The sequence below is a fragment of the Macrobrachium nipponense genome, chromosome 19 (genome assembly GCF_015104395.2).
Source record: "Macrobrachium nipponense isolate FS-2020 chromosome 19, ASM1510439v2, whole genome shotgun sequence".
NCBI lineage: Eukaryota > Metazoa > Arthropoda > Malacostraca > Decapoda > Palaemonidae > Macrobrachium > Macrobrachium nipponense.
In genome coordinates this window covers 55,516,093-55,542,461 of record NC_061088.1, presented here as the reverse complement: position 1 = coordinate 55,542,461, position 26,369 = coordinate 55,516,093, and the positions used below count along the sequence as shown (strand labels likewise).

General features: G+C 41.6%; 1 protein-coding gene across 4 annotated transcripts in view; it reads right to left on the bottom strand.

Moving 5' to 3' along the window:
* Window positions 1–26,369, bottom strand: part of LOC135217090 (NSFL1 cofactor p47-like) — a 139,885-nt gene that overhangs the window by 20,199 nt on the left and 93,317 nt on the right. For all 4 annotated transcript variants that reach the window (XM_064252792.1, XM_064252800.1, XM_064252776.1 and 1 more), the window contains one exon: window positions 12,568–12,712. In XM_064252792.1, coding sequence (XP_064108862.1) covers window positions 12,568–12,712 — 145 coding nt within the window. The remainder of the gene's footprint in view (window positions 1–12,567; window positions 12,713–26,369) is intronic.

Below are 26,369 nucleotides of genomic sequence, written 5' to 3'. Positions count from 1 at the left end.
CAACGCCTTGATCCGTGAGCTCCCAGCATCCCCCAAGGGGCGTGATTCAAAAGTTTTTGGCTGGTAGGCCTATAAGTATTTTTCCGCGAATATTTAAAAAAAAATTTTGTCAACGTTTAATACGTCCAATCAGCACCCGGGAGACAATTTATCTCGACATTTAAAACGTCTATTCGGCGTAAGAGGGTTAAGGGTCAATCAAAATATCATAAGTATTGATATCAAGTCATATGGAACACATGTTTTTTAAGTGCCTTAAAATATTATTTTCTTAAAAGTCCTTCTGCTTGCTTTAGGTGTATAATTTATTCTTTCATAAGGTAACTTGAAGTGTAAGAATGTGTAGATAACCTCGTTTGCTTTCTGGTCAGAAATTGTTGATAGAGAGATGTGAATGCTAAGTGTAAAGTAAAGAAATCACACACAGCTAGGCCTATGGAACAAAATCTTAGCTTTGACAAAAAAATAATTGCATCAGCAAATATTTGCTAGTATGCCATCAGCTTTGAAGTATTTAAGAAATATAGCAAATAAATTTGTGTGAAAAATGATATTGTTATGATACAATAAAGTTTCATACATACTTACCTGGCAGATATATACTTAGCTATAGACTCTGTCGTCCCCAACAGAAATTCAAATTTCGCGGCACTCGCTACAGGTAGGTCAGGTGATCTACCGCCCTGCCCTGGATGGCAGGACTAGGAACCATTCCTGTTTTCTATCAGATTTTCTCTCTTCCACCTGTCTCCTGCGGGGAGGCTGGGTGGGCCATCAATCGTATATATCTGTCAGGTAAGTATGTATAAAACTTTATTGTATCATAACAATATCATTTTCATACATTCAACTTCCCTGTCAGATATATACTTAGCTGATTGGCACCCTTTGGTGGAGGGTAAGAGACAGCTAACTACTGAAAAGACAGGTAAACAACATATGTTGTAGGTATTTATAGACCTTGGTTCCTACCTGATTAGGTGGAAGACTTCGTGGCTACTGCCTAGGAGTCTGCTTCACCTCAAGAGCCTTAGCGAGATAGTGATCTGCGGCCAAGAGTTCTTGTGGGTCTGTCGATGGGGTCTTATCCACTTACTCGACAGAGCCTGACTGGCATTTGTCAATGGGTGCTAATCCACTTATATGACAACACACCTTATTAAAGGAGCACACAACCGATCCCGATCACCCGATCCTAACACCTGTGTTAGCTCTAAGATTGTCAAGAGTTATCCCCCAAACTCTTCACAAACAACCCATAACTCGAATTACACAGTCAATACGCACACACTAAAGTACAAAAAAAAATTTGTACCCCTCTGAAAGTCGGATACCACTCGAGTTCCTTAGTGAACGAAAGTGACGGCTGCCTGTGCGACATCTTACACTTCTCCCAGCAGGAAGTCAAGAACGTATCCAACAAGAGGGTTACGTACACAAAATTAAGGATCGGCGCTTGCTCCAATACCCAGGACTGTATCCGCTGACACAAGCGGACCTAGAGAAAAACATTTCTCGTAAGTTACGCGCACGTCTTTCAAATAATGAGATGCGAACACCAAATTGCACCTCCAATATGTCGCTTCCAAGATATTCTTAAGTGACATATTTCTCTGGAAAGCAATAGACGTCGCGACTGCTCTTACTTCGTGAGCTTTCACTCTAAAAAGATTAAAAGAGTCATCTGGGCAGTTATTATGCTAGTCAGGCCCTTAACCTCGAAGCTCCTGGGCCAGGGCTTCGAGGGATTCTCATTCTTTGCAAGAAAAAGCATCTGGAACGAACAGATAGCAGAGTCTCCTTTGAAGCCCACTCGAGACTCAAGGGCGTGCAGCTCACCGATTCTTTTCGCCGTAGCGAGAGACAAAAGAAACAAGCACTTTCTTGTAATGTCCCGAAAGGAAGCCCGTTGAGGTGGTTCGAACCTTTTGGAAGACAGAAATCTTAGGACCACGTCCAGATTCCAACTCGGAGTTCTAGGTTCTTTTGATTTCGATGTTTCAAGTGAACGAATGAGATCGTGCAGATCTTTATTATTCGCCAAATCTAGGCCTCTGTTCCTGAAAACGGCCGATAGCATACTTCTGTATCCTTTGATGGTTGGTACAGAAAGATGCGATTTCTCCTTTAGGAAAAGAAGGAAATCTGCAAAATCAGTCACAGAGGTATTGGAGGAGGACAGCTTCTTCGACCTATACCAACTTCTAAACACCTCCCACTTTGATTGATATACTCGCATAGTAGATGATCTGCGGGCTCTAGCGATTGCGCTTGCCGCTTTGCGAGAAAAACCTCTTGCTCTGACGAGTCTTTCGATAGTCGAAAGGCAGTCAGAGCAAGAGCGGGGAGGTTTTGATGGTACCTCTCGAAGTGGGGCTGTTTGAGTAGATCTGTCCTGTTTGGAAGAGATCTGAGGAAGTCCACCGTCCACTCCATTACCTCTGTGAACCAATCTCGGGCTGGCCAGAATGGGGCTATCAAAGTCATCCTTGTCCCCTTCGAGGCCACGAACTTTCTGATTACTTCCCCCAGGATCTTGAATGGGGGAAAGGCGTAAACATCCAGTCTGGACCAGTCTAGGAGAAAGGCGTCTACTGCAAAAGCTCTGGGGTCGTCTGCCAGAGAGCAAAAGGTGCTTATCCTCTTGGAGAGGAACGTGGCGAACAGGTCTATTTGAGGCCTCCCCCAAAGTGACCAAAGGATCTGACACACTTCTGAGTGGAGGGTCCATTCTGTGGGAAGGACCTGGAACCTCCTACTCAGCCTGTCCGCTCTCACGTTCCTCTCCCCTTGGACATACCTTGTCAGTATAGTGATGTTTCTTTGATGCGCCCATAGTAGGTCTCTTGTCAGTTCGTATAGAAAGAGCGAGTGAGTCCCACCTTGTTTCTTTACATAAGCCAGAGCGGTGGTGTTGTCGGAGTTTATCTGGACTACACCGTCTCTGACAATCTGCTCGAAGCCCTTTAGAGCAAGATGAATGGCTAAGAGCTCCTTGCAGTTTATGTGTCATGACGCCTGCTCTTCCGACCAGGTGCCTGACACTTCTCTGGATCCTAAGGTTGCACCCCATCCCGTCTCCGACGTGTCTGAATATAATATTAGGTTAGGGTTCTGAACTTCCAGGGACACACCTCTGTTTTCCTCTAGATGGGGTAACCACCACCTTAAGTGATTTTTCACCTCTAGGGGAATCGGAAATGTATCGGTGAGCTGTCCTGTCTTCCAGTTCCAAATCCTTTTCAGGAAGAACTGTAGAAGACGGAGATGAAGTCTTCCTAGAGGAAAGAACTGTTCCAGTGAGGAAAGGGTCCCCAGAAGGCTCAACCATTCCCTCGCTGAACTGCGCTCTTTCCCTAAGAAGCTGGAGACTGTAGCGCAACCTTTCGATATTCTCTCTTGAGAGGGAAACACTCGAAAACCCCGAGAATCCATCCGAATCCCCAGATAAACCATGTTCTGGCTGGGGATCATCTGAGATTTCTCGAGGTTCACGATTAATCCCAACGACCTTGTCAGGTCTAGCGTCGTTGAAAGGTCCTCCAAACACTGCCTCTGCGATCTGGCCCTGATGAGCCAGTCGTCTAGGTATAGGGAGATGTTTATTTCCATCAGATGTAGATATTTTGCCACATTCTTCATTATACATGTGAAGACTTGAGGAGCCGTGGACAGGCCGAAACACAGGGCCCTGAACTGAAAGATCCTTCCCTCCATCATGAAACGAAGGTACTTCCTCGACGAATGATGAATCGGGACGTGGAAATACGCGTCTTGAAGATCGAGAGACACCATCCAGTCTCCTTGACGAAGGGCTGCAAGAACTGAAGCAGACTTTTCTATACTGAACTTCTGTTTCTCTACAAATCTGTTCAGCGCACTTACATCTAGTACTGGTCTCCATCCCCCCCGAGGCCTTCGCGACTAGAAAAAGGCGATTGTAAAACCCCGGGGAGCTGCGGTCCAGTACTAGCTCTATTGCCCTTTTGTCCCACATCTGTACCACCATTTGACGAAGAGTGTCCATCAGTACAGGGTCCTTGTATTTGGCGGACAGTTCCCTCGGTGTTGATGTCAGGGGAGGGCTGTCCTTGAAGGGGATGTAGTATCCCTTCTTGATGACTGACATGGACCATGAGTCGGCTCCTATCCTTGCCCAGGCTTCCACAAATCCTTGTAGCCTGGCACCTACTGGTGTTTGGAGGATCACTTTCTCATTTACCCTTTTTAAAGGGTCGGAAGGAAGCTCTTCCTCTTTTTTCTGAAGTCTTCCTTCTGGAGATTTTTCTAGCAGGAGGGCCTCCTCGAAAGGGCTGCTGCAAAGGACGAGTCCCTTTCTTATCCTCAATGGCTACAGGCCTATTCTTCCTCGATGATTGCCTGAGGAGATCCTGAGTCGCCTTCTCAGTAAGCGAATGTGAAATGTCCTTCACCAACTGAGAAGGGAACAAATGCTCTGATAGAGGAGCGAAAAGCAAGGCGGCTCTCTGCGAGTGAGAGACGGCCTTAGTGAGGAAAGCACTATAAACAGCTCTCTTCTTTAACATTCCCGCACCAAAGAGGGAGGAGACCTCTGTTGAACCATCTTGAACCGCTTTGTCAATGCACCGTTAGGATGCTATGCAAAGCTTCTGGGTTTAGGCCTTCCGCTTCATGGGTCTTTTTGGCCAAAACCCCAAGGGACCAATCCAGGAAATTGAAAACCTCCAAGACGTGGAAGAGCCCCTTGAGGAGGTGGTCCATTTCAGAAAGGCCCCATGTCGCTCGGGCCGAGTTCAAAGCGTGCCTTCTCGAGAAGTCTATGAGACTCGAGAAGTCCGATTCAGCCAAAGTAGGCAGAGACAATCCCATGTTTTCCCCAGTCTCATACCATATGCCTCTTCTGTCCGTCAGTTTGGCCGGAGGCATACAAAAAACCATCCTCCCCAATTCCTTTTTTCGATTTAATCCAAGAATCTAGAGACTGAAGGGCCCTTTTCATTGATATGGCCGGTCTCATCTCAAGGAAGGACGAAGACTTCAGAGATTTAGCACTCGAAAATAGAGAGCGCGGAGAAGGAGGAGCAGCTGGAGTCAAAGAATCTCCATATTCTTCCAGAAGGAGAGAAGTAAGAACTTTATAGTTCGAAAATCCTTCTTTATTCATCACCTCATCTTCCGACCCTTCCTCTAGGTTGAGAGGGTCGGAAGGAGAATGCTCCCTTCTTTCACAAGTCTGTTCCTTCGACATTCTTCTTTCCGTAGATGAAGAACTTCTTATAGGTGAGGGACTAAGAGATATTGTCTACCTACGTCTGCCAATTGGCGAATCTTGACTAATTGGCGCCTGCGCCGCCTATCAGGCTCTTCGCGCAAAGCAGGCACCTGGCGCCTGGTAGGCGCTTCGCTCCTGGTAGGGGCTTCGCTCCTGGTAGGCGCTTTACTCCTGGCTAGCTCCTCACACTTGTCTGGAGCTTTGTTTCTAGTTGGCGCCCGGAGTAATCTAGGATAAAATCAGGCGCTTTGCGCCTGGCTGGTTCATCCCTTCCTGTGTGTACTTCCCTGTTGTCATCATCCTCACTCCCAGGAGATGTCTGGCGCCTGCTTGGCACCTGGCGCTGGCGCCACGCACCTGGCAGGCGCTTCTTCCTCTTCTACCTCTCGCCTGTCCAGAGCTTCGTTCCCCCCAGGGATGGCCGCCTGTGCGACAACTCCCCTGGAAGGTTCGTTGCACCTGGCAGGAGATCGGTGTCTTGATCTTTTAACAGGAAGCCCATCATCCTTTCTACGAGGAGGATCCTTGGAAAGGACTCCTACCAAGGAAGCAAGCTGCTCTTGCAGGTTTATCAATATCTTCTTGGTTGAAGACTCCTTTTCTTCTTCAAAAACAGGAGAGGGAGATCTGGAAGGCGCTTGAGGTTCCCTTACAGCAAAGGGAGATAACTCCTGTCTAGTTCTCTTGATGACCGAAGGCGCTTCTTCTTCCGAAAAGCGTTCGGGGCTAGAATTCAAAGAAGGCTCTTTCCAATTCCTCTTTAAAGGTCGGGAAAGATTCGAATCCTTCCACCCTCGTTTCGGTGAGGGAGATCCCGATGAAGAAAAGCACTCACGTAGGACACTTTTTCTGTAGCGATCCCTGGCAGTCTGAGATGTTATAGATCCTGCCGAAGGGACGCCTGATCGGTGGGGATTCTCCACAACCTCCGTACAGCTTTCGACTTTCCTTCTCCTCTGGGCCAGGGAGCTTGGAAGAGGTCTAGGCCTGGGAGCGTCGCAGAGCCGACCAGACGCCCCCTCCACTACACTGGGGACACTTACATCACTGGAAATATCACCTTCACTTTGCTTACCTTCTAAAGCCGCCATTTTCTCTTGCATTTTATGAAGGGAAGCCTTGAGTTCTGCAATTTCAGAAGCTGAATCAGTAGGATTAGCAACCTGTGATCGGCCTGATAAAGATGGAGAATTATAATGAGCAGAAGAAGCTACAGAACTAGATAAGGGTTCGTTAGATCTAGATCTACTTAGGCTTTTATAAGCCGCCTTCCTCTCTCTATCTCTCTCTAACTTCTTCAAGTAAGAAGTTAGAGTCTTCCACTCCTCAGCACTCAACCTTTCACACTCATTACATGTGTTATCTACAGAACACTCAACAACTCTGCAACGTCGGCATACAGTGTGAGGATCTACCGAAGCTTTCGGCATCCTCACCTTGCAGCCTTCATTCACACACACTCTCAAACCAACACTTGAGTCAGACATTTTAAAGAAAAATCCAAAGCCAAGTCCAAAAACAATTCCACGATAGCGAATGCCAAACAACGATCCAAGTACGTCACCAAAAATCGGTCGAAAGAAGATCAAAAGCGTTGAAAAAAGAATTCCAGTCAGGAGGTAGTAACAACAATATTGACACCACCGGCGACAAAGAAAATCTGATAGAAAACGGGAATGGTTCCTAGTCCTGCCACCCAGGGCAGGGCGGTAGATCACCTGACCTACCTGTAGCGAGCGCCGCGAAATTTGAATTTCTGTCGGGGACGACGGAGTCTATAGCTAAGTATATATCTGACAGGGAAGTTGAATGTATGAAATCCAAATATTCCTCGAACACAGTGTTTCTTAAAGTGTGGTCTGCAGGATAATTTGGCCATCGGTATCAGATAAATGTTAGGCCAAAACGTGGCTTCAAATCTAGGTGGACAAAACTACCTAAGTTCCTATTTTTGTACCACCAAATCCCCTTGGCTTCTGATAATGGCGCTCATTAGATTAGAATGGGTGCAATTTAACAACTTTGTGGAAGGCAGTGGAATTTATGATCAGGCAACAATGTACTGACTGTGACTGAAGCTCAGCAGATTTGAGCCAGATATTCCAAGAGTAATGAATCAGCAATAAACAGTACAATTCGTCGCATTAAGTACGGTTCGAGATGTGAGGAAGAAGCGATGCTGTTAACCCTCTTACGCCGAAGGTGTATAATAAAAATCGTCTCCCGTATGCCGAGGCGGCCTCGGAGTAAGCGCCGAAGCGGAAAAAATATGTTTAAAAAAATCAAGATTACGAGTTAATTTTTGGCTCCTTTTTTTGTCATTGCCTGAAGTTTAGTATGCAACCATCAGAAATGAAAAAAATATCATTATCATATATAAATAATGTGATATATGATAGCGCAAAAACAAAATTTCATATATAATTGTATTCAAATCGCGCTGTGAGCAAAACAGTTGAAGCTAATGAGTTAATTTTTTTTCGTTGTATTGTACACTAAATTGCAATCATTTTGGTATATAACATATTGTAAAGCGATCAAAGCAACACAGAGAAAATATTATCACAAAATGATGCATGAATTCGTAACGCGCGAATGTTTTTTTCAATTCGACCATTTCGGACGAGTTAAATTTGACCATGTCGAATTTTTTTAATATTTTTTTTTATATGCAAATATTTCAAAAATGAGAAAAGCTACAACCTTCAATTATTTTTAGTTGTATTTAACATAAAATTGCGCACATTTTCATATATAAAACTCTATGAAACGCCTAATATGAAATGGAGCAAATGTAACGATAATGCGACTACACATTTTAGAGATTTGCGGAGGAGAATCCGCACGAGGAGGAAAGGAAAGTTTTTTTTTTAAATTCACCATAAATCTAAATATTGTACTAGATACTTCGAATTTATTTCAAACTGAAGATAAATGACTGAATATTACTAGACTGTAAGAGTTTTAGCTTACAATTGCGTTTTTCAACTATTTCCGGTAGTCAAAGTTGACCGAACGTGGTTTTTTTTCTATTTATCGTGATTTACAGGCGGCCTGCGGTTAACGGCGCAATCACTCGACGGCGAATCGGTTTTACGGCGGTCGTCAAAAATATTCATTAAAAAAATAAGGCATTTTAAAGGTATCTTTACGGCACAATTTTCAGTTAACAGCGATGCTAGCGCCGTTGTCTAACGAGTTCATACATTTGTAGAAATGCCGTTCAGACCATAAAGGTTATGCAAATTATATTAACAAATTTTATGGAGAGTTATTACGTAGGTATTAGGGTAAAATATATGCCTCTGACGCTGTTCTATGCCGAAAATATCGAGTTACATAAGTGCAAATTCAGCTATGGATGTGTCGACTTATAAATTTTCATGCTTTTGTTTAAAATGTGTATGAAAATGTATTACGTGAAAGGTATTTTTATTTCTGTACAGAAATATGATACAAAGGCAGCTTTTGAAACTGCCCTTCACGTTATCAAATATGTTTTTTCATGTTCTTTCTTGCGAGCCGCTGCCTGCCGCTCTACCGAAAACCTCGATTTAAAAAAAGTGCAAATTAGTGATTGATGGGTTGATTTTATAAATGTTTATTCTTTTATGTTTAAAATGTGTATGAAAATGTATTACGAATAGGGTATTTTTATTTCTGTGCAGAAATGTGATAAAAAGGCAGCTTTTGAAACTGCCCTTCAAGTTACTGACTACGATGTTTTTTCAAGTTCGTTCTTGTATGCCCCCATCTGCCGCTCTTCCGAAAATATAGAGTTAAAAAGAGTGCAATTTTAGCGATCGATGTGTCGATTTTTTAAATGTTTATGCTTTTATGTTTAAAATGTGTATGAAAATATATTACGTAAAGGTATTTTCATTTTTGTACAGAAATAAGATACAAATTAAGGCAGCCTTTGTAACTACGCTCTACGTTGTTAGGGGATGTTTTTTTGTTCGTTCTTGTCCGCCAGTTCCGAAAAACGCATTGTGTTATTTTATTAATTATGCATCTTTTCCATAAATCCTTTAAAAAGTTATACATTATTTCACTGTATCCAAGAATATTGTATGTATTCTCATATTATTGTATTTTAAAATACTACATCAAATTTAAGCCAGTTTTCCTTCGGAGTGGCCAATGTTGTGGTTTGAAATCAGCTGATGAATACGAGTTTGTTTTACCATAACGCAATTCTGAGCGAATGCTCTTGCTTCTAGTTAACATAAACGAATATGTAGATACTTGACTTACATGACAAAGTTATTTTTCCTTATACAACGTGTTTTTAGGTGGAAATATTTATTGAATATGTCTCGTTGTGAATGTGAACTACTTTTTTTTTGTTAACAGATTATGTTGGCGGCATGTTTATTGCGTAAAAAATTACGTGATTCCGTTCGCAATAATCGTTTATATCATCGTAATACGAACTTTACGTTATTTATCTTATATCGGCGTGAAACCAACAGTAAAATGTGTTCTTTCAAGCACAGTAGTTTTGATTAAAAGTATTTTATCCCAATTTTATCCACGGTTGTGTTTGATGGCATACGTTTACTGCAGTTTTATCCTTGTTGCCGATGTACGATAATAGTCATTAGCAGCTTGAACAGTTTTCTCAGCTTCAGTTATAACTAGGTTTAAATTTAACAGTATATTTCCCGATTGATCTTTAATCTATATTGATCTTTGATCTATAGCGAATAAAGTTATTACATTAAGTTACCTCAGTTCTATTCTATACATAACGCCATTTATAACAACTACGGTAATGTTGTACTGTAGTACGATGATTGAAATACAAGCCAAACGGATGTTATCCAGTTCGGTTGTACTTAGGAGAAAAAAAAAAAAAAAAAAAAAAAAAACAAAAAAAAAAAAAAAAAAAAAAAAAAAAATCTTTTCTCGTTCGGTTGTTCATGGCTGTAAACGTTCACGCAACGAGTATAACGTTAAAACCATACTTTCATCATTCTCTTTTGCTGTTATTGAACTTATGTAACTAGAAGATGGATAAAGTTAGGCCATTGTAATTTGATCTCTCATAAAATCGGACTATCGTAAGACTAATGATCGTAACCTGAACACTACAGCTACCTGTACACTGTATAAACTTTATTATATCTTTACATACTCTAGACCCCCAAATGTACTGTACAGTAAATTCTATAGTACTATAATGCATAAATATAATTATACTTATTGCGCCGTTGTGGGATTACGGCGCCTTTGACTGGTCTAGAGTTTCGAAAGAAGGTGTGCGGTGGCCGTAGGCTTTAAAATCGCTTAGCGTCGAAAATCGCTTGGCGTCGGCGGCCAGGAACGGAACCCCTGCCGCTAACCGAGGGCCGCCTGTATATGCAAATATTTCGAAAATGAGAAAAGCTACAACCTTCAATTATTTATTGTTGTATTCTACATGAAATTGCGCACATTTTCATATATAAAACTTTATGTAACGGCTAATTTAAAATGGTGTAAACACTACGACAATCAGACGAAAAAATTTCTGATTTTTTTGGAAGAGTTACAGCGCGGACGTAAGGGAATTTTTTTTTTTTTCATAAATTCACCATAAATCAAAATATTGTGCTAGAGACTTCCAAATTATTGCAAAATGAAGGTAAATGATTGAATATTACTAGAATATAAGTTTTACCTTACAATTGTGTTTTTCGACCATTTCGGTAGTCAAGGTTGAAATTTTGGCACTTATCGTTATTTATATGAAAATATTTCAAAACTGATAAAAGCTACAACCATGGGTTGTTTTTAGTTGTATTATGCATGAAATTGCGCACATTTCCATATATAAAACTTTATGTAACGGCAAATTTAAAATGGTGCAAACATTACAACAATCGCACGAAAAAATTTATCGGAAGAGTTATCGCGCGGACATAAGGAAAAAGTTTTTTCATAAATTCACCATAAATCGAAATATTGTGCGAGACTTCCATTTGTTGCAAAATGAAGGTAAATGATTGAATATTACTAGAATATAAGAGTTTTAGCTTACAATTGCGTTTTTCTACCATTTCGGTAGAGTCAAAGTTGACCGAAGGTTGAAATTTTGGTGTAAAAAAATTATGTCAAAGTGACAAAATAATTTCTGAGATGTGTCACTGATACTTTTTAGTGTGATAAGAAAGAAATTCCCGCTTGCGCGGCTGCGTAACGATTGTAAACAAAACAACGCCTTGATCCATGAGCTCCCAGCATCCCCCGGGAGACAATTTATGTCGACGTTTAATACGTCCAATTGGCGTAAGAGGGTTAAGTTCACTAAAATTTGTGTGCAAAATATCAACGTTAATAATGTTGTGAAAGTTATTTTAAGTCAAATGTAAACATTTATGTTGAAGTTAAGCCATTAATAAATAATTCAGTAGTAATTCTAGTACTATATATATTATACCCTGAAAACACATTTAAACTCAAGAGTGAAGTTCTAAGGGGTCCACTACATGAGTAATTTTAATAAAAGGGGTCTGCTGCACAAGAATGTTTAAGAAACACTGCTCTAACAAATAATAAATAAATGTTTTCAAGATAATTTCATTGTCGCTACTTATTGTAGATCTATGTTACACCAGGTGTTTGTTGTTACACCAACACTACAGGTTACGTCACATACGCTCCCCTCACATGCTGAAATCAGTGGAAGCAATAATAATGTTTAGAAATTTTGTTGACGTTTTTTTTATTAACATTTGAACCGAGATTCGATGACGACTTTGTTTTGGTGAAATGCATCAGCCATGTGTGAACAAAAGTTTTGAAAATGTTTTGTAAGTTTTTTTTTCTCTGAAATTTGGCTACATGTGACATTTTCTTACCTTATGAAACATTAATGCCTTATTGTATGCAATAATCATGTTTTTGCATTGAATAACAGATAAATATGGAGCATGTTAGATCCCATGCAGTCATGTAGCATGAGTTCTGAGCATAGTTGTACATGGAAATAAAATATGGTCATTATTACAATAAATGGTGTTACTGGAATAAAGTATGAAATCATATGTAAATTTACACTTACCTTTAAAGGAAACTAGATATTTATCTTAAATTAACAAAGTTTACGTGTTACCACAACAGGCCACCAAGATGGTGGTATGATTTTGTTTACAGCCACTCACTGCAAGTGGCCGACAAGCTACCTGCCGAAGCATCGTAAGCAATTTTTTGTAAGTTTGTGCGAACAGACTGATAATTTGGCTTGATTCCAATATGTATTTTGAAACAAAACAGGTTTTGGAAATACAACAAAATTAAGTTGTCTAAAGATGGTACTATTAACATACCCTCTTCTAATAGAATTGAGGAACTCTGCATTGCTAGGATCCTCATATGAACGCAAAGGTCCATTATCTACGGTGAACCCTGTGCGCCACATTTTTAGTAAAACATCTCGTGGTTCCTCCTCCTCTTTTCCAGCTGCTGGGATGACTGTAAGGAAAGAAAAAACCAATGAGCTGTAACAAATACAGTGCAAAACTGCACCTCATACAAGACATTAGTCTAAAAATACTGGTTTTGACATAAGAAAAACCTATTTTTGGTAGTGCTGTTGAGTCCTCATGAAGTTTCAGAAAACTCCACCGAGGAATGGGCAACACTAGAACTCCCTTCTGAAGGGGAAAAGCTACACAGCAATTTAGGACCCTTATGAGTAGAATCTTGAAGCAAAACCTTGGCAGAATTTCATGCTAGGCTCCACCACTTTACCACCTTGCTGGAAGTTGCCATAAAAACACTTCCAAAATGTTCCAGAACAATTGTTGCAGTTGTAGTTAAGTCTTATGAGAACCCTGTGGTAAGCATCCTACATTGGAGGGTCCAACTAATCACTTCCCAATGTAACTTCATTATTACATAAATAAATAACTTTTTGTAAGGACCTGTTAGAGGAGCTTGTTGTGGTTAAAAACTTAACAAGCAAGCCCGCCAACAGAATTGTACAAGAGTAATTTGCCCCTTACCCAACCCTAAATTTTTTTTTCTCAAAGAAGGGATGATTCCTCACAAAAGAACAACAACAGCAAGACATTATGCACATGGTAAAAAGACCCTCTTATAGGAAAAGGAAAAGCAACAAATGGAATGCCTATCAAGGGCAGATGCAGAGGAAGAGGTGGCTGAGGTGGATCCTGGTATGAAATTCTGCTGAGGCTGTGACCTCTGAGATTCTTCTCATATGGGTCCTAAATTGCTATGTAGCTAAAAATAAAGGAAGCTTTTCCCCTTCAGAAAGGAGCTATAGCGTTGCACATTCCTTGGTGGAGTTTTCTGAAACTTCTTGAGGATGAGACAGCGACTACACTATGAAACACCTAAAAATATGGTAATTTTAAAAGTAAACATCACTTTCCCTAAATATACAAACATGAAGTCTTTCATATCGGAGCAGTTTTGGGCTCAAGGGGGCCGGCCAGCTAATGCCATTTTTTAAGGACAGGACTTTGATATTCATACCACTTAATAAGGTGACTTGGGACATCTCCAAACCACATATGACTTTCGCCTCTGCCCTTCGGTTTTGTGAAGCCAGGGCGATTTATCCCAAAAATAACCATTTTTCAAATTCTATCTCCTCCCTTGATATTTAATATTAAGACCTAGGATTACTACCATATATAGACCTGATGTAGACCTCCAATCAAATGAGGAGTTTTTTTCTCTAAAAGTAATTTTTTTGCTAGATATGAATTTTTCAATATGGTATAAAAATAAATCCTATAAATCAGGAGAAAAAAATTTATAAAAAAAAGACGAAACAAACACGGGAAAAAAGGGCTTGATTTGATCGTTCTATAATGTCTTTCTGAGTTATATACCAAATTCCAATGTTATAGCTTTAAAACTAAGTGAGAAGATAGATTTTGAAGGTCAATAAGTATAGTTTTGAGATACGGGCGTTCAAAGTTTTCCTTCGTATTTCTATAAAGACAATGTTAATAAATAATGATTATTATGAATGTATATTTCTTTTTTGTGTATTAATAAACCAAAAATGATATTGTAATGATACAATTAAGTTTGTTCATACTTACCTGGCAGATATATATATAGCTGTATTTTTCCGAATCCGACAGAAATTTAAACACTTACGACACACGCAGTGGGAGTCAGGTGGTTAGTACCCATTCCCGCCGCTGGGAGGCGGGTATCAGGAATCATTCCCATTTTCTATTCATAATTTTTATTTCCACTGTCTCCTGAGGGGAGGTGGGTGGGTACTTGATTATATATATCTGCCAGGTAAGTATGAACAAACTTAATTGTATCATTACAATATCATTTTGTTCATGAAACTTACCTGTCAGATATATATATAGCTGAATCCCACCTTTGGTGGTGGGAGTAGACAGAATAGAAGATTTTAGGAAACATATATATGCAGATAATTGATATCTTGATTCCTTACCTGTTAGCATAGCTGACTTCGTGGTTACTGCCGCGTAAGTCTGCTTGTGCTACTAGAGTTGCCAGCGAGGTAGAGACCTATATAGCTGGTGCACTCCAGATGATCTGTCAACAGGGGCGAGACCACGACGTGACTAGACCATATTGACCATACCATGAGGGCTAAGAAGTAAAATAAATATATATATAAAAATATATATCACCACCTGACCCACCTAGCCAAAGTTAAGGTGTGTTAACTAAGGATTAAGAGTTAAGAAGTCACCGTTGTCGGCGACTCAACTACTAAAATAAGAGCTCTTCCTAACCATTTTCTACAGGATAGGATGAGTGGTACTTCTTGCCCCCAAGATTGTGTCTGCAGACACGTATGGCCCTAGCGAGCAGCAGATCTCATATGCCATCTTCACATCTCGCAGGGAGTGTGAATTGAACACAGAGTTGCTTCGCTAAAACATGGTACTCAGGATGTTGCTGAGTGCCATGCTCTGTTGAAATGCTTCCGAGGCCGCGCCCTCACCTCGTGAGCATTCAAATCAAAAGATTTCAAATCTTTGTGCAAACACAAAGAAGGAGCTTTTTTGAAAGACGACCTTAACAATAAAGCCAGGGTGTTCTTCGATATGGGCAAGTCTGGTCTTTTCGGAACACTGCAGATTGTCCGTACGACTTCGACTTTCTTGAGTTTTATGTAGATAAAACTTGAGAGACCTGACAGGGCACAGGACTCTCTCTGGCTCCTGCCCCCTAACTTGTGCCATCCTTGCTTCCAAGCTCCTGGCCCAAGGACAAAACGGGTTTCCATTCTTAGGCCATAACAAAAAGCTTAGAGAGCACACCGCCTTGTGTTCTCTAAAGCCAAAACTTGTGACGATGGCTTAAAATCTCACTGACCCTCTTTGTCGTATCTAGGGTGGTTAGAAAAATGCCTTCCTGATCACATGCAAGAAGTTAACAGGTAGGAGATGTTCGAATGCTTTGACATCAAGAACTTCAGACTATGTCTAAGTTCCATCTTGAAAGCTTCGATCTGGACATGCACAGTCAGTCCGTCTGTACTAACGTCAGGTGACCGACCAGTTGACCAGTCAGACGAATCAAGGACAGCAAGGCTGTACCCTGAAGACCATAAGGCACTATTCTTCGCTGAAGGATGAGTGTCTGGACTGCCTGGGCGATTCAAGCTAAGCAAACCTTGGGGGGGTGTATCAAATCAACCCAACGTCGTTAGCGAATCAACTCCTGAACCACTCCTGACTCGAGCTTCTGGTGCCAGGAGAAAGGAGCGAGGAGCAAAAAGGCGATTCAGTCCCGAAGGACGAATGCCTGACAGTCCAACCTGGTCTCATGTTAAACGATCATCGGGGGTGTATAAACGCAACCGACTTCGTCAACAAGAAACTCAGGGCTACTATATGTCTCCTGATCTCGCACGAGTGTCTGACTCCGAGAAAACAGGTGAGACAAAAAGTAGATGGTGAGCGAGTTTCGAGATTTCACAGAACTCAAAGATCGTGAAGGGCTTTGTTGTTTGACAGAAGCAAATCTCTGAGCCCAAAGGCCGTCAACAACATATTTGCGTATTCTTTAATAGTTGTGACTGCCAGCTTATCCCATTCTTCAAACGGAAAGGGAAGACTGCAATCTTATGCTGTCAACATCTCGATAGTCTGAACGTAGTCAGACTCAGAGCGGAGAGGTTATAGGTACCTTTCGTGTTAAAGGAGACCGACTCTCTCGGAAAAGGTCCTTGGAAGGACGTGACCTCTGTGAATCTAGGGTCTTGAAGGCCAACATGGGGCGATTAGCGTCATTGTCGCTCCTGTGATGATATAAATCATCTTATTACATTTCCTAAGCGATTGAAAAAGGGGAAAAGAGACTAAACATCCATCCCCGTTCAATATCATAAGGATGGCGTTTAATGTTACCGCTCCCGGATCGAGAATAAGGGAGCAGAGAAGAAGAAGCCTCTTCGTCCTCAACCTAGCGAAGAGATGAATGAAAGGACGTCCCTAAAGTCTCCACAACTCTCAACATACTTCTAAAGAAAGATTCCACTCGGAAGTCAGAAGTTGCTGCCTTCGATCGAGACGATTCGAACGGACTTTTGCAATCCTGTAACGAACCTCTAGACTCTAGAGGATCGTTCCATTCTACGCCTGTTGTTATAATAGGCTCTTTCTCGTAAACCCGAACCGGGACCGAGAGAAGATACTTCCTAAGATATGAGAGAGCTGTGGAAGATCAGAGTTGATATGGACCATGGTTCCAAAAACTCGTTTCGAGGACTGGAGGGACGACTGAATTGCTTCCACTTCTTTCAGATTATGATCCAGGACATCTGAAACCCTCTCCAGATGTCCGGCACCTTCTTTCTATCACCTCAAGAGATACTTAACGCACCGAGAGATGTTCAGAATCATTCCTAGATCTTTAATAAAATTTCAGTTTCCCGGTAGGAAAAAACTGCAGAGGTCTGAATTGCAGTCTATTCAGGGAAACAAACTTGTTTAGGAAGGAAATGGTCCCCAGCAAGCTCATCCATTCCCTCACACAGTATGTTTACTTCCCTAATAAGGCTGCGCTTTGCCTAAGCAAGAGTGCATATAATAGTGCAATGTTGTGGTAGACTCGTAGTCCTATACCGTGCGGTAACGAGCACCGAAAGGAGTAAGATATCTCTGTAGAACATATTAAGGCCAAACGAATGCAATGTTTATTCATTCATGTAAGAAATCCCCTCAATCTTAGGCTAAAGTCCGTGATTGTAGGGCAGAGATACAGTTCGTCAGTCAATCCCGCAGGAGAGAGAGAGACGTAACTGCCAGCACAGAGATACGGTTAGTCAGTCAATCCCGCAGGAGAGAGGAGCTTAACCTACGGCGCATGACAGCGAACAAGTTGGTACTGGCTCGTTTGGACTGGAGGAGAAGACAGTGACAGCAGCAGCTTACGATCGTCCGTCATAGTCGTCTCTTAACTTTATGCCTGGGTTGCCAGCTACCCTATTCTATGAAGAAAAAGGTCCGTTATTTTTAGCATAAAGAGACTCTCAAGCTGGTATATTTAAGCGAAACAGAAAACGCTAAATATATAGATGCGTTTGTGTCGTCAGAACACTACCATACAACGGTAAAAGATAAATCGGAAACTCCTGGAAGGCTGCAGGGAGTAACGATTATAAAGTCCTTAAAATGGACCATAGACCTCTCGGTTGCCATCCGAAGAGGTAACTACAGCAAGCGTATATGACTTGAACCAACCAGAAATAAAATAACGCAAGGCAAAATATGAAATTATATCACAATAAAGTTTGTTCATACTTACCTGGCAGGCATATATATAGCTGAATTCGGAAATACAGCTACATACATATCTGACAGGCAAGTTTCATGAACAAAACTTAGGAGAATCGAAGCAGTCAGCTCAAGCTTCTTATGTTATTGGACATAAGGGTTCATTGACGTAGTCTACAAGTCTATTTCTTGTACGAGTCTGCGAATGACGAATGAGAGCTCTTCCGAATCTTGTCAATAAGAGCTTATTCGCTTACGCAATATCAAGTTAATGAGATGTTTGTCAATGAGAACTAACCCATTTACGGGACAAAGAGATATTTTGTCAATGAGGGGATACCCCACTTACTTGACAAAACGATAGTATATTGTCAATGGGGGAAAGTCACTGAATTGACAAAACGTAATCCAGGAAGTCGAGCATTTTATTTTCCGATTCCCGTCTCAAACGAGGAAGGGGCAAGAATCCTGTTAAGAGACTGGGCTTACGTCAGGTAGAACGACGATGTTCAATTCGGCAGGGTAGTCCCGACTAGGAACTAACAAAATCTATCATCTGAAAAGCCCTTTCAGATGGGCTAAAAAGCTGGCAAAATTATCCTGGGAAGAGGAAGAAACTCTCCAACCAGCTTCCTCTCCCGTATCACAACTAATGCCTGCTAAAGCTTAAAATTTATTGGCAGTATGGCAAAGGCAGTCCTGTCTTGCGCTTTCCTGAAGAGCGTACTTTTGATGAGTGCCTTTGCAAGAATCCTACTGAACGTTGCCGAGAGTACTGACGTGCAGGACATCGAGCCTTTATAACCCGTAACTGCCTTATCGCAAAGTCTTGACTGCGGTAGTGGCAACTTAAATTTATTGGCAGAATGGCAAAGCTTGCGGTAGAGCAAACGAGAATTTCCCTTGAGCTTTCCTTAACTCCATCCACCTATGCGAAACGCAATATTAATTGACAGAGACCTCTTGAATTCACGAAACCCGATGTCTTGCTGGGTTTCGAAGAAGAAGTTGTCTGTTCACTTTAAGCTTACTCCGAAGCACTGCCTACTTCACATTCTTTGCAGGTGAGGTAGAATGTATCATCGAAGGTAGAGGTAAAAATTCTTTAAGCCCAAATCTGAAACAAGAGCTTGAAGAGTTCAACAGAAACGTTCAGCCAGGCGACACACCTGGCGTGCGCTGGTGCACGCTCGGCGTCCACTGGAGCGCGCTCGGCGTCCACTGGCGCGCACGCTCGGCGTCCACTGGCGCGCGCTTGGCGTGCACCCGCGCGCCCCTGGCTTGGGCGTCCGCTCTCAAAAGCTTACTGCTACTACGACTTCTTTTACGTATTTCTCGGTGGAAAGACGGACACGAGTTCAGGCGACGTTCGCCTTCTTACTTCTCACTGAAACGCATAACGAGAGAGAGAGAGAGAGGACGTGAAGCGTCCTCTTCTATAAAGCTTCTATTTAGAGGGCGCGAGTCCATCCGAAAGCTCCAACCCCTGCGCGGGGAGGACGCTTCGGAGGACGCTTCGGAGGACGAGAAGCAATCCTTCAGGATTCGTGCACGTGCACGCACTTAGGCAGTCTGGGGATTTTCATCAGAAACTGCCGAAGGCACGCCAGATCGGTGGGGGTTCCTCGTAACCCTCCTTCGGCTTTCGACATGCTCTCTCCCTGGTTCTGGGAGTCAAGCAGAGGTCCCGGCCTAGAGGCGAAACGAGGCCGATCTGACGCACCCTCCACTACACAAGGGGTATCACTGCACTTCTGCACTTCACTTTTACTCTCTAAAGCAAGCACTTTCGATTCTAAGTTACGAACTCGAAGGAGTATCAGAGAAAGGGCAATTTCTCTACAGACACTGCTTAGGGCCCGAAGGCAACACTGCAGGGTTAGGAGTAACAATTACAGAAGTAGCACGTCACAGCAATGAAGGAGAGCGAGCATCTCTCGTAGACATATACATAGCCCGTAGCCATACTACAGGGTTATGCAAAATAAAGTCTACAGGAAGGTTAGCAGGTTCACTACCCTGACTTTTGTTACTGATTAATTGCGTACATACGAATCATACGTCTTCCTTACGGAATTAGACATGTTTACTGATTAATTGCGTACATACGAATCATACGTCTTCCTTACGGAATAGACAAAGTCTCACACTCCTTACATGACAAATCTCAACAAAGAAGCAAGACCCATACCCCTCGTACATACCAAGTGCGAATCTACCGAAGCTTTCGGTAGCCACACCCTATCTTTGCAGACAACCCCGTCTGAAACTAGCCTAACTAGATTCAGATATTTTATGCAAAAATGAATCAAATTCAAATCAATTTAAGATAGCGTATGCCTAGCCACAAATCCAAGTAAATAAATCAAAAGACAATTAGGATACTTAGCGGCAATGAAGTTTCCAAAATCCTAAGACGGAGGTACTGAAAACAGGTGTTTTCAGCACCGGCGACAGAAAAATTATGAATAGAAAATGGGAATGATTCCTGATACCCGCCTCCCAGCGGCGGGAATGGGTACTAACCACCTGACTCCCACTGCGTGTGTCGTAAGTGTTTAAATTTCTGTCGGATTCGGAAAAATACAGCTATATATATATCTGACAGGTAAATTTCATGAACAAACTATTTTATTTATCATAATTTAATCATAAATGATGATCCCTTTACTCATATATCGTAGCCTGGGGGACTGCGTGAGGCAAGATTGGGCACTCCTTCCTACACAACTCTCTCTCTCTCCTTCAGTAACTCGGCTTATTACAGCGAATTTTCTTCTTCTGTATGTTAGCGAGATGTTTTCCTTGTATTTTCCTCTTTGGCATGATGAAATTCTTGCCAAAACTAAGATAAACATACGTAAATGCAAGAGAATGTCAGAGGTGAAACTCGAAGGTGTACTCTCTTTTTACAACGACAATTTAATAAATCATGATTATTATGAATTTCATATTCCATTTTGGGTATTAAAAAACCAAAACTATGTTATTTATCATAAATGAAGACCTCTTTGCTCAAAGATCGTAGCCTTGGGCACAGTGTGACGTGTGCTGTCAGGCAAGACGGGGGTGTTACTACGCAACCCTCCCCCTCTCTCTTCACTAACTACGCGTATATTATGATATTCTGTAATAATACTTGAGCGATTTTTCTTCGTCTGTATGCTACCGAGATGTTTTCCTTGTCTTTTCCTCATTGGCATGATGAAATTCTTGCTGAAACATAGATAAACATACATAAAAGCAAGCGAATGTCAGAGGTGAAACTCGAACGTGTAGACTACTTGAGGTTTGTGCTCGCACTGAATCATGGTTGAACTTGGTAGCTGACTGAAGTCTCCCTTCTCGACTCGGGGAATGTCTACAGATGCCATTTCTCCCAATTTCTTTGACAATAATTATCAAAATTTATGATAACAGAAGAAATATTGCATTTTCTTGTACGGATCAATGTTTTAGGCTTATTGAGTTACGTTAACTAATTACCCTGTAACTACGAAAGTAAGAGGAATTTTGACGAAATATTTCGTATACGTTTTCTCAATTGCCATATGAAGCTCCATGACTTTTTTCATGACTTTGCATTTTTCACCCTATACCCCCATATATAAGGGTTCCGGCCAGCCCCCTTAAGTTGGTTTTGTTACTAAATAAGCTAACAAGATAGTCATATGAAGAAGTAGGTGGGTGAAGGGGGCATAATTACTCATTCAAAAGTCTGCTTGGCCTCACTTTTTCCTTTGGTTACTGGGATAAATACAGGGTAGGTTAAGGTTGGATTATGGTAAAAGACGTAAGGTTTGATTATGGTAAAAGACGTAAGGTTTGTTTATCTGCAAAATTTTATTTTTGTTAAATCAATGTTTGTTCTAATGAGAACAAAAACTTTTGCATTTTATGTAGTAGACTATCTCCCAACATTGAGTTCTATAACCTCCCATACAAATTGTATAACCAATGTGATATATATCTGTGCCAGAGCTGGTATTTGTTTTGACAAAATCTCAGGAGGAGTCTCATCATTCCCATCTAAACGTAAGGGATATCTAAGCCACTAAGTAGCCATAGTCATTACAAGAGCCCAAAAGATAACTCAACATGTCGCCCCTTGACAGTTCTATTACGTAACATTAAACTGGAGGGGGTTAAATTCGCAAAACACAACCTTTGTGTAACTACATGCATCTAGCCAGATCAGTACATACACAGCCTGGATCCACAGGTCTGGAAGGGAGGAGGCAAAAGGAAAATGTGAAAGAGAGAGAGAGGAGAGAGAGAAGAGAGAGAGAGAGAGAGAGAGAGAGAGAGAGAGAGAGAGCACATCCCAAATTTGCTTCATGCTTCCCCATTGAAAGCTTATCCATAACTTAGGCAAGCTGTTATTCTTGTTCAGAGGGGCCAAAGCATCTTCACCTGGTGATATACAGTAGCCACCATAGGTCGAGGTACAAAGATTCAAACAGAAGGTAGTCTGCACACAAAAGACCCCCTGCCCCAATCAGATATTAGATTAAGGATGTTCCTGGGCAAATTCTCCTGCCTGAGAAGTGGATGTCAAGAAACAGGGCTAAGTTTCTGAGGCTAGCCTATGAAGCATCATACAACCAAGATCAGAAAATTCACTGTCTCAATCATTAAAACACTGCTTTGATCCCTAAAATACTGGGAAAAACAGTCTTGACTGTTAAAACAACAGAAAAAAAGTCTTGACTGATAAGTCCAAAAAAGATGGTAAAGAAAAACTTACCATAGAACAAGGAACTATCATGGGTTTTGAGTTTGCCATGCATTTTTAATCGTCTTACCCTTTAAAGTGAAGTAAAAATGAGTGACTGTCATTTGCTTAAACTAAGCCAGAAACAAAGTTACCATGAAGATCATCTTAAATGAGAAGTCTCTATCTGAGACCTCACCAAGCCCTAAAAAGTGAATATCAACAGAGAGGCCTGACCTTGAGGACAGCCTACTGGGAGTAAAGACAAGGAATTCTGCAATCCGCTGAGAATTATTTTAGCATGAGAGGAGGACTTCTCTCATGATTCCAATCACAAAAGATGTCCCACTTCCCCAAAATTTAATTAATGTTGGCCAACTTTAAGTTAGATCTCCAATCCAATCTTACTTATGACACCTCTTTCTCGTCGTCTCCAGCCATGAGACGAGATCTCCATGGTAGAAGATACAAAAGGGGCTAAAGAAGCAGAGTGAGTCAGAGAAAAATAAAAAGATCTCCATGCACAGCCAAGATGGGTCAGTAGAATGGCCACCACTAACATTTAAACAACATGGAGCTGCCATGGTCATTTCAAGTCCTCTGGAGAACCACATCCACCTGATTACCTCATGGATCAAGAAACCAGGAGGGAAGGCTGAAGTGTCCTTATGGTTCCTGGGCTGCTGGAAGTGTGCTAGCAAGTTGATTCCTCGTGTTCCATAACGCCAAATGATTTCCTGTTAAATTAGAGTAGAGGGACCATCCTACTTCTACCACCAGCCCTTAGCACCAAGGTGGTCAGCCAAGCAATTCCTTTGACCAGAAGGAACCCAAAGGACATTTTATGTTATGGAACTTATGCCTTCATATGTCTGCTTTGCCAATATGCACAGGGGTAGGGTGATGTCTGGCACCTTGCTTGTTAAACAGACTACTCCATGTCTCATCAAGTGTCTTAGGAATGCTTGCAGATTCAAAGATGTTGCTCTCATTTCAGAGGCCTTAACACCCTAAGCAACAAGGTATTCAGGCATATGCTTACTATGCTACCTTTGTGCAATCACAACAGGAGCATCTTTGAGAGAGAAGTACCTGATGCCTATCCACTCGGCAAGAATTGTTAAACCAATGCCACTGTGCTGTAAGAAACATTCTTGGGTGTTTCATCTAAAAGTCCATGAATGCTTGCAGAGTCAAAGGTACTCCACACATTTCTGAGGCAGTGATGTGTAGATGATTGTCCTTTCCTACATACCATAAGTAACAAGGTCTTCAGAAGTGTGCTTATCACTAACCCTTGATGATTCCAAAAAAGAAGCATCTCGGGGAAATAAGTACTTACCTGTCGGTTATGAAACAAGCCATGTCATTCTAAACTGCCTGGTGATGAGGCACAGGACCCAAGCAAGATGGCGAATACTACTTCAGACACTGCTGAAGCAAGTGTCCAGTCATTTCTTGAAAATTCTTGCCCAACTCAAGTCTATTGTGACTAAGACAAAAGGAGATCACAGCAAACTGGGAAGGGCCTTTTAATTGGGCAAAGAGACAAGATTTATCAATCTGGCAATGAGACTGTTTACTAGACCTAGAAAGCATATGCTAAGCCCATGGTGCCCCTGACAAGGTCCCTTAAATAGAACCAGATATACTGGAACTTGAAACAGGAGTTAAAGAACTAACATCTGCAATACCACTTCTGTGCTTAATCGTAATCACCCAGACCACTAGGACAGGGACGTTACATGGATAACAGATAACGTCCTTCAACCTAAAGAGAATAGGAAAGGAGGAGGAAATGGTTTATAATTACTGGGTTTGTATAATGACTAGTTTTACTGTAAAAATGTTTGCATGAACACATTACTGTACTCATAAAATAGCCAGAATCAACATTTCCTATGAGGGTCACAGTAGACACCCAGAAGGATTTTGTAGCTGTCAGAAATCCAGTCCAAGGAACAAAATGATGGGGGCTGGGAACAACAAATCAAATATGATTCCATGAGTAATGAGATTGAAATAGTAGAATCTCCTGAAGATGGGCACTTCCATAAACAATAGGTATGCAATGGAAAATGAACCATGGAAAGACACTCAGTAAGGAGAAAAGTAAAGGGAATGTATGCCTCCACTGTGTCAGACAACTGAAGAAAAAAATCATGGAGAAGATGCCGATTCAAACCCCTTCCTATTAGCAATACTATATGACCTGTGGTGATGATGGGATGAAACGAATGCAAATCGAGTCTTATGTGATATCACAAAGATAAACTTAACTGGGGTGTCTTGAAAATATCAAGGATGCAGTTTCAAGCTGTTCCTAACAGGCCCCCATTCATGACTAAGGGTTAATCCCATTGACCATCAGCTCAGGATACCAGAACAACAAGAGGGGATTAACAACTCTCAAGAGAATGGAAACCAGGACAGCCATCACGCAAATGACAGCTTAACAAAAAGTTACAGAAGACTGCTGGGCCTTAACCCAGTCTGACCACCTACACATCTCTTGAGAAACAGCCACAGCTAGGGCTTGAAAGTACTTGAGTGTTTATACTATGTAAATAATCACAAGTAAACAAGTTATATTCAGTAATCTTGTGGGTTTCTTTTTCCATATACATTTGGTATTTGAATTTTCAAGATAAGACAGTTATAAGCATTTTTAGAAGGCAGTTCTAAGTATTTGTGGATTCTAGCTATACACAGGGGTCTGGTATGCATCCCTTGCGAATATGGGGGGTTCACTGGAGTATACCTTAAATTATTATCCTAAAACACTTTAATATCATTTCAAAGTCATCTTACCATGTTACCCTTAAAAATATATGGCTTACAGCTATGAGTGAACACTTCTACAACCGTTACTCTTACCAATGTGAAAACTAATCAAGTTACAGTAGTACCTCGAGATACGAAAGGCTCAACTTACGAAAAATCCAAGTTACGAAAGCCAATGCGAAAATTTTTACTGCTCTACACACGAAAAGTTTTCAAGATACGAAAGGTTTCTGAAAGTCCGAGATTCGCCCGATAACAATTTTGAAACTCGCGCCGCACGCCGCCATCTTAGTGCTAGTAGACTCGCCACCATCCTCCTGCTCTCCCATTGGTTCCTGATGCTAGCCAAGCCATGAGATCCTTCTCTCTGATTGGACAGCATCCCTCCCATCATGCATCTTCTATACGTACGCGCTGGCGTCCCTTAGCTCGGCAACCCGCACCCGAAACTTTACCGTACGCAATCGGCATTCGTTCGCTCCAACGATTTCGTTTAGTAACGTAAATTCGTTAGTGATTTCGTTGCAGTACATATTATCGTGTTGTGCGAAGACTGTATTATTACGTATTTGTGTAACTTTACGTAAATTAACGTAGTCATGGGTCCCAAGAAAGTTGAAATTCACGGAAAGAAGCGCATGCTGTCTCTGGAGACAAAGATGGAGATCATAAAGAAGTACGAAGCTGGTATGCGATTGAGTGTGATCGGAAAGGAATACGGCCGTAATCCGTCGACAATAGGCACCATCCTTAAACAGAAGGATGCCATCAAAGCAACTACACCATCGAAAGGCATCACTATTTTGTCCAGCAAGAGGAGCCATGTGCACGACGAGATGGAACGGCTGCTCCTCATCTGGATAAAAGACAAAGAAATCGCTGG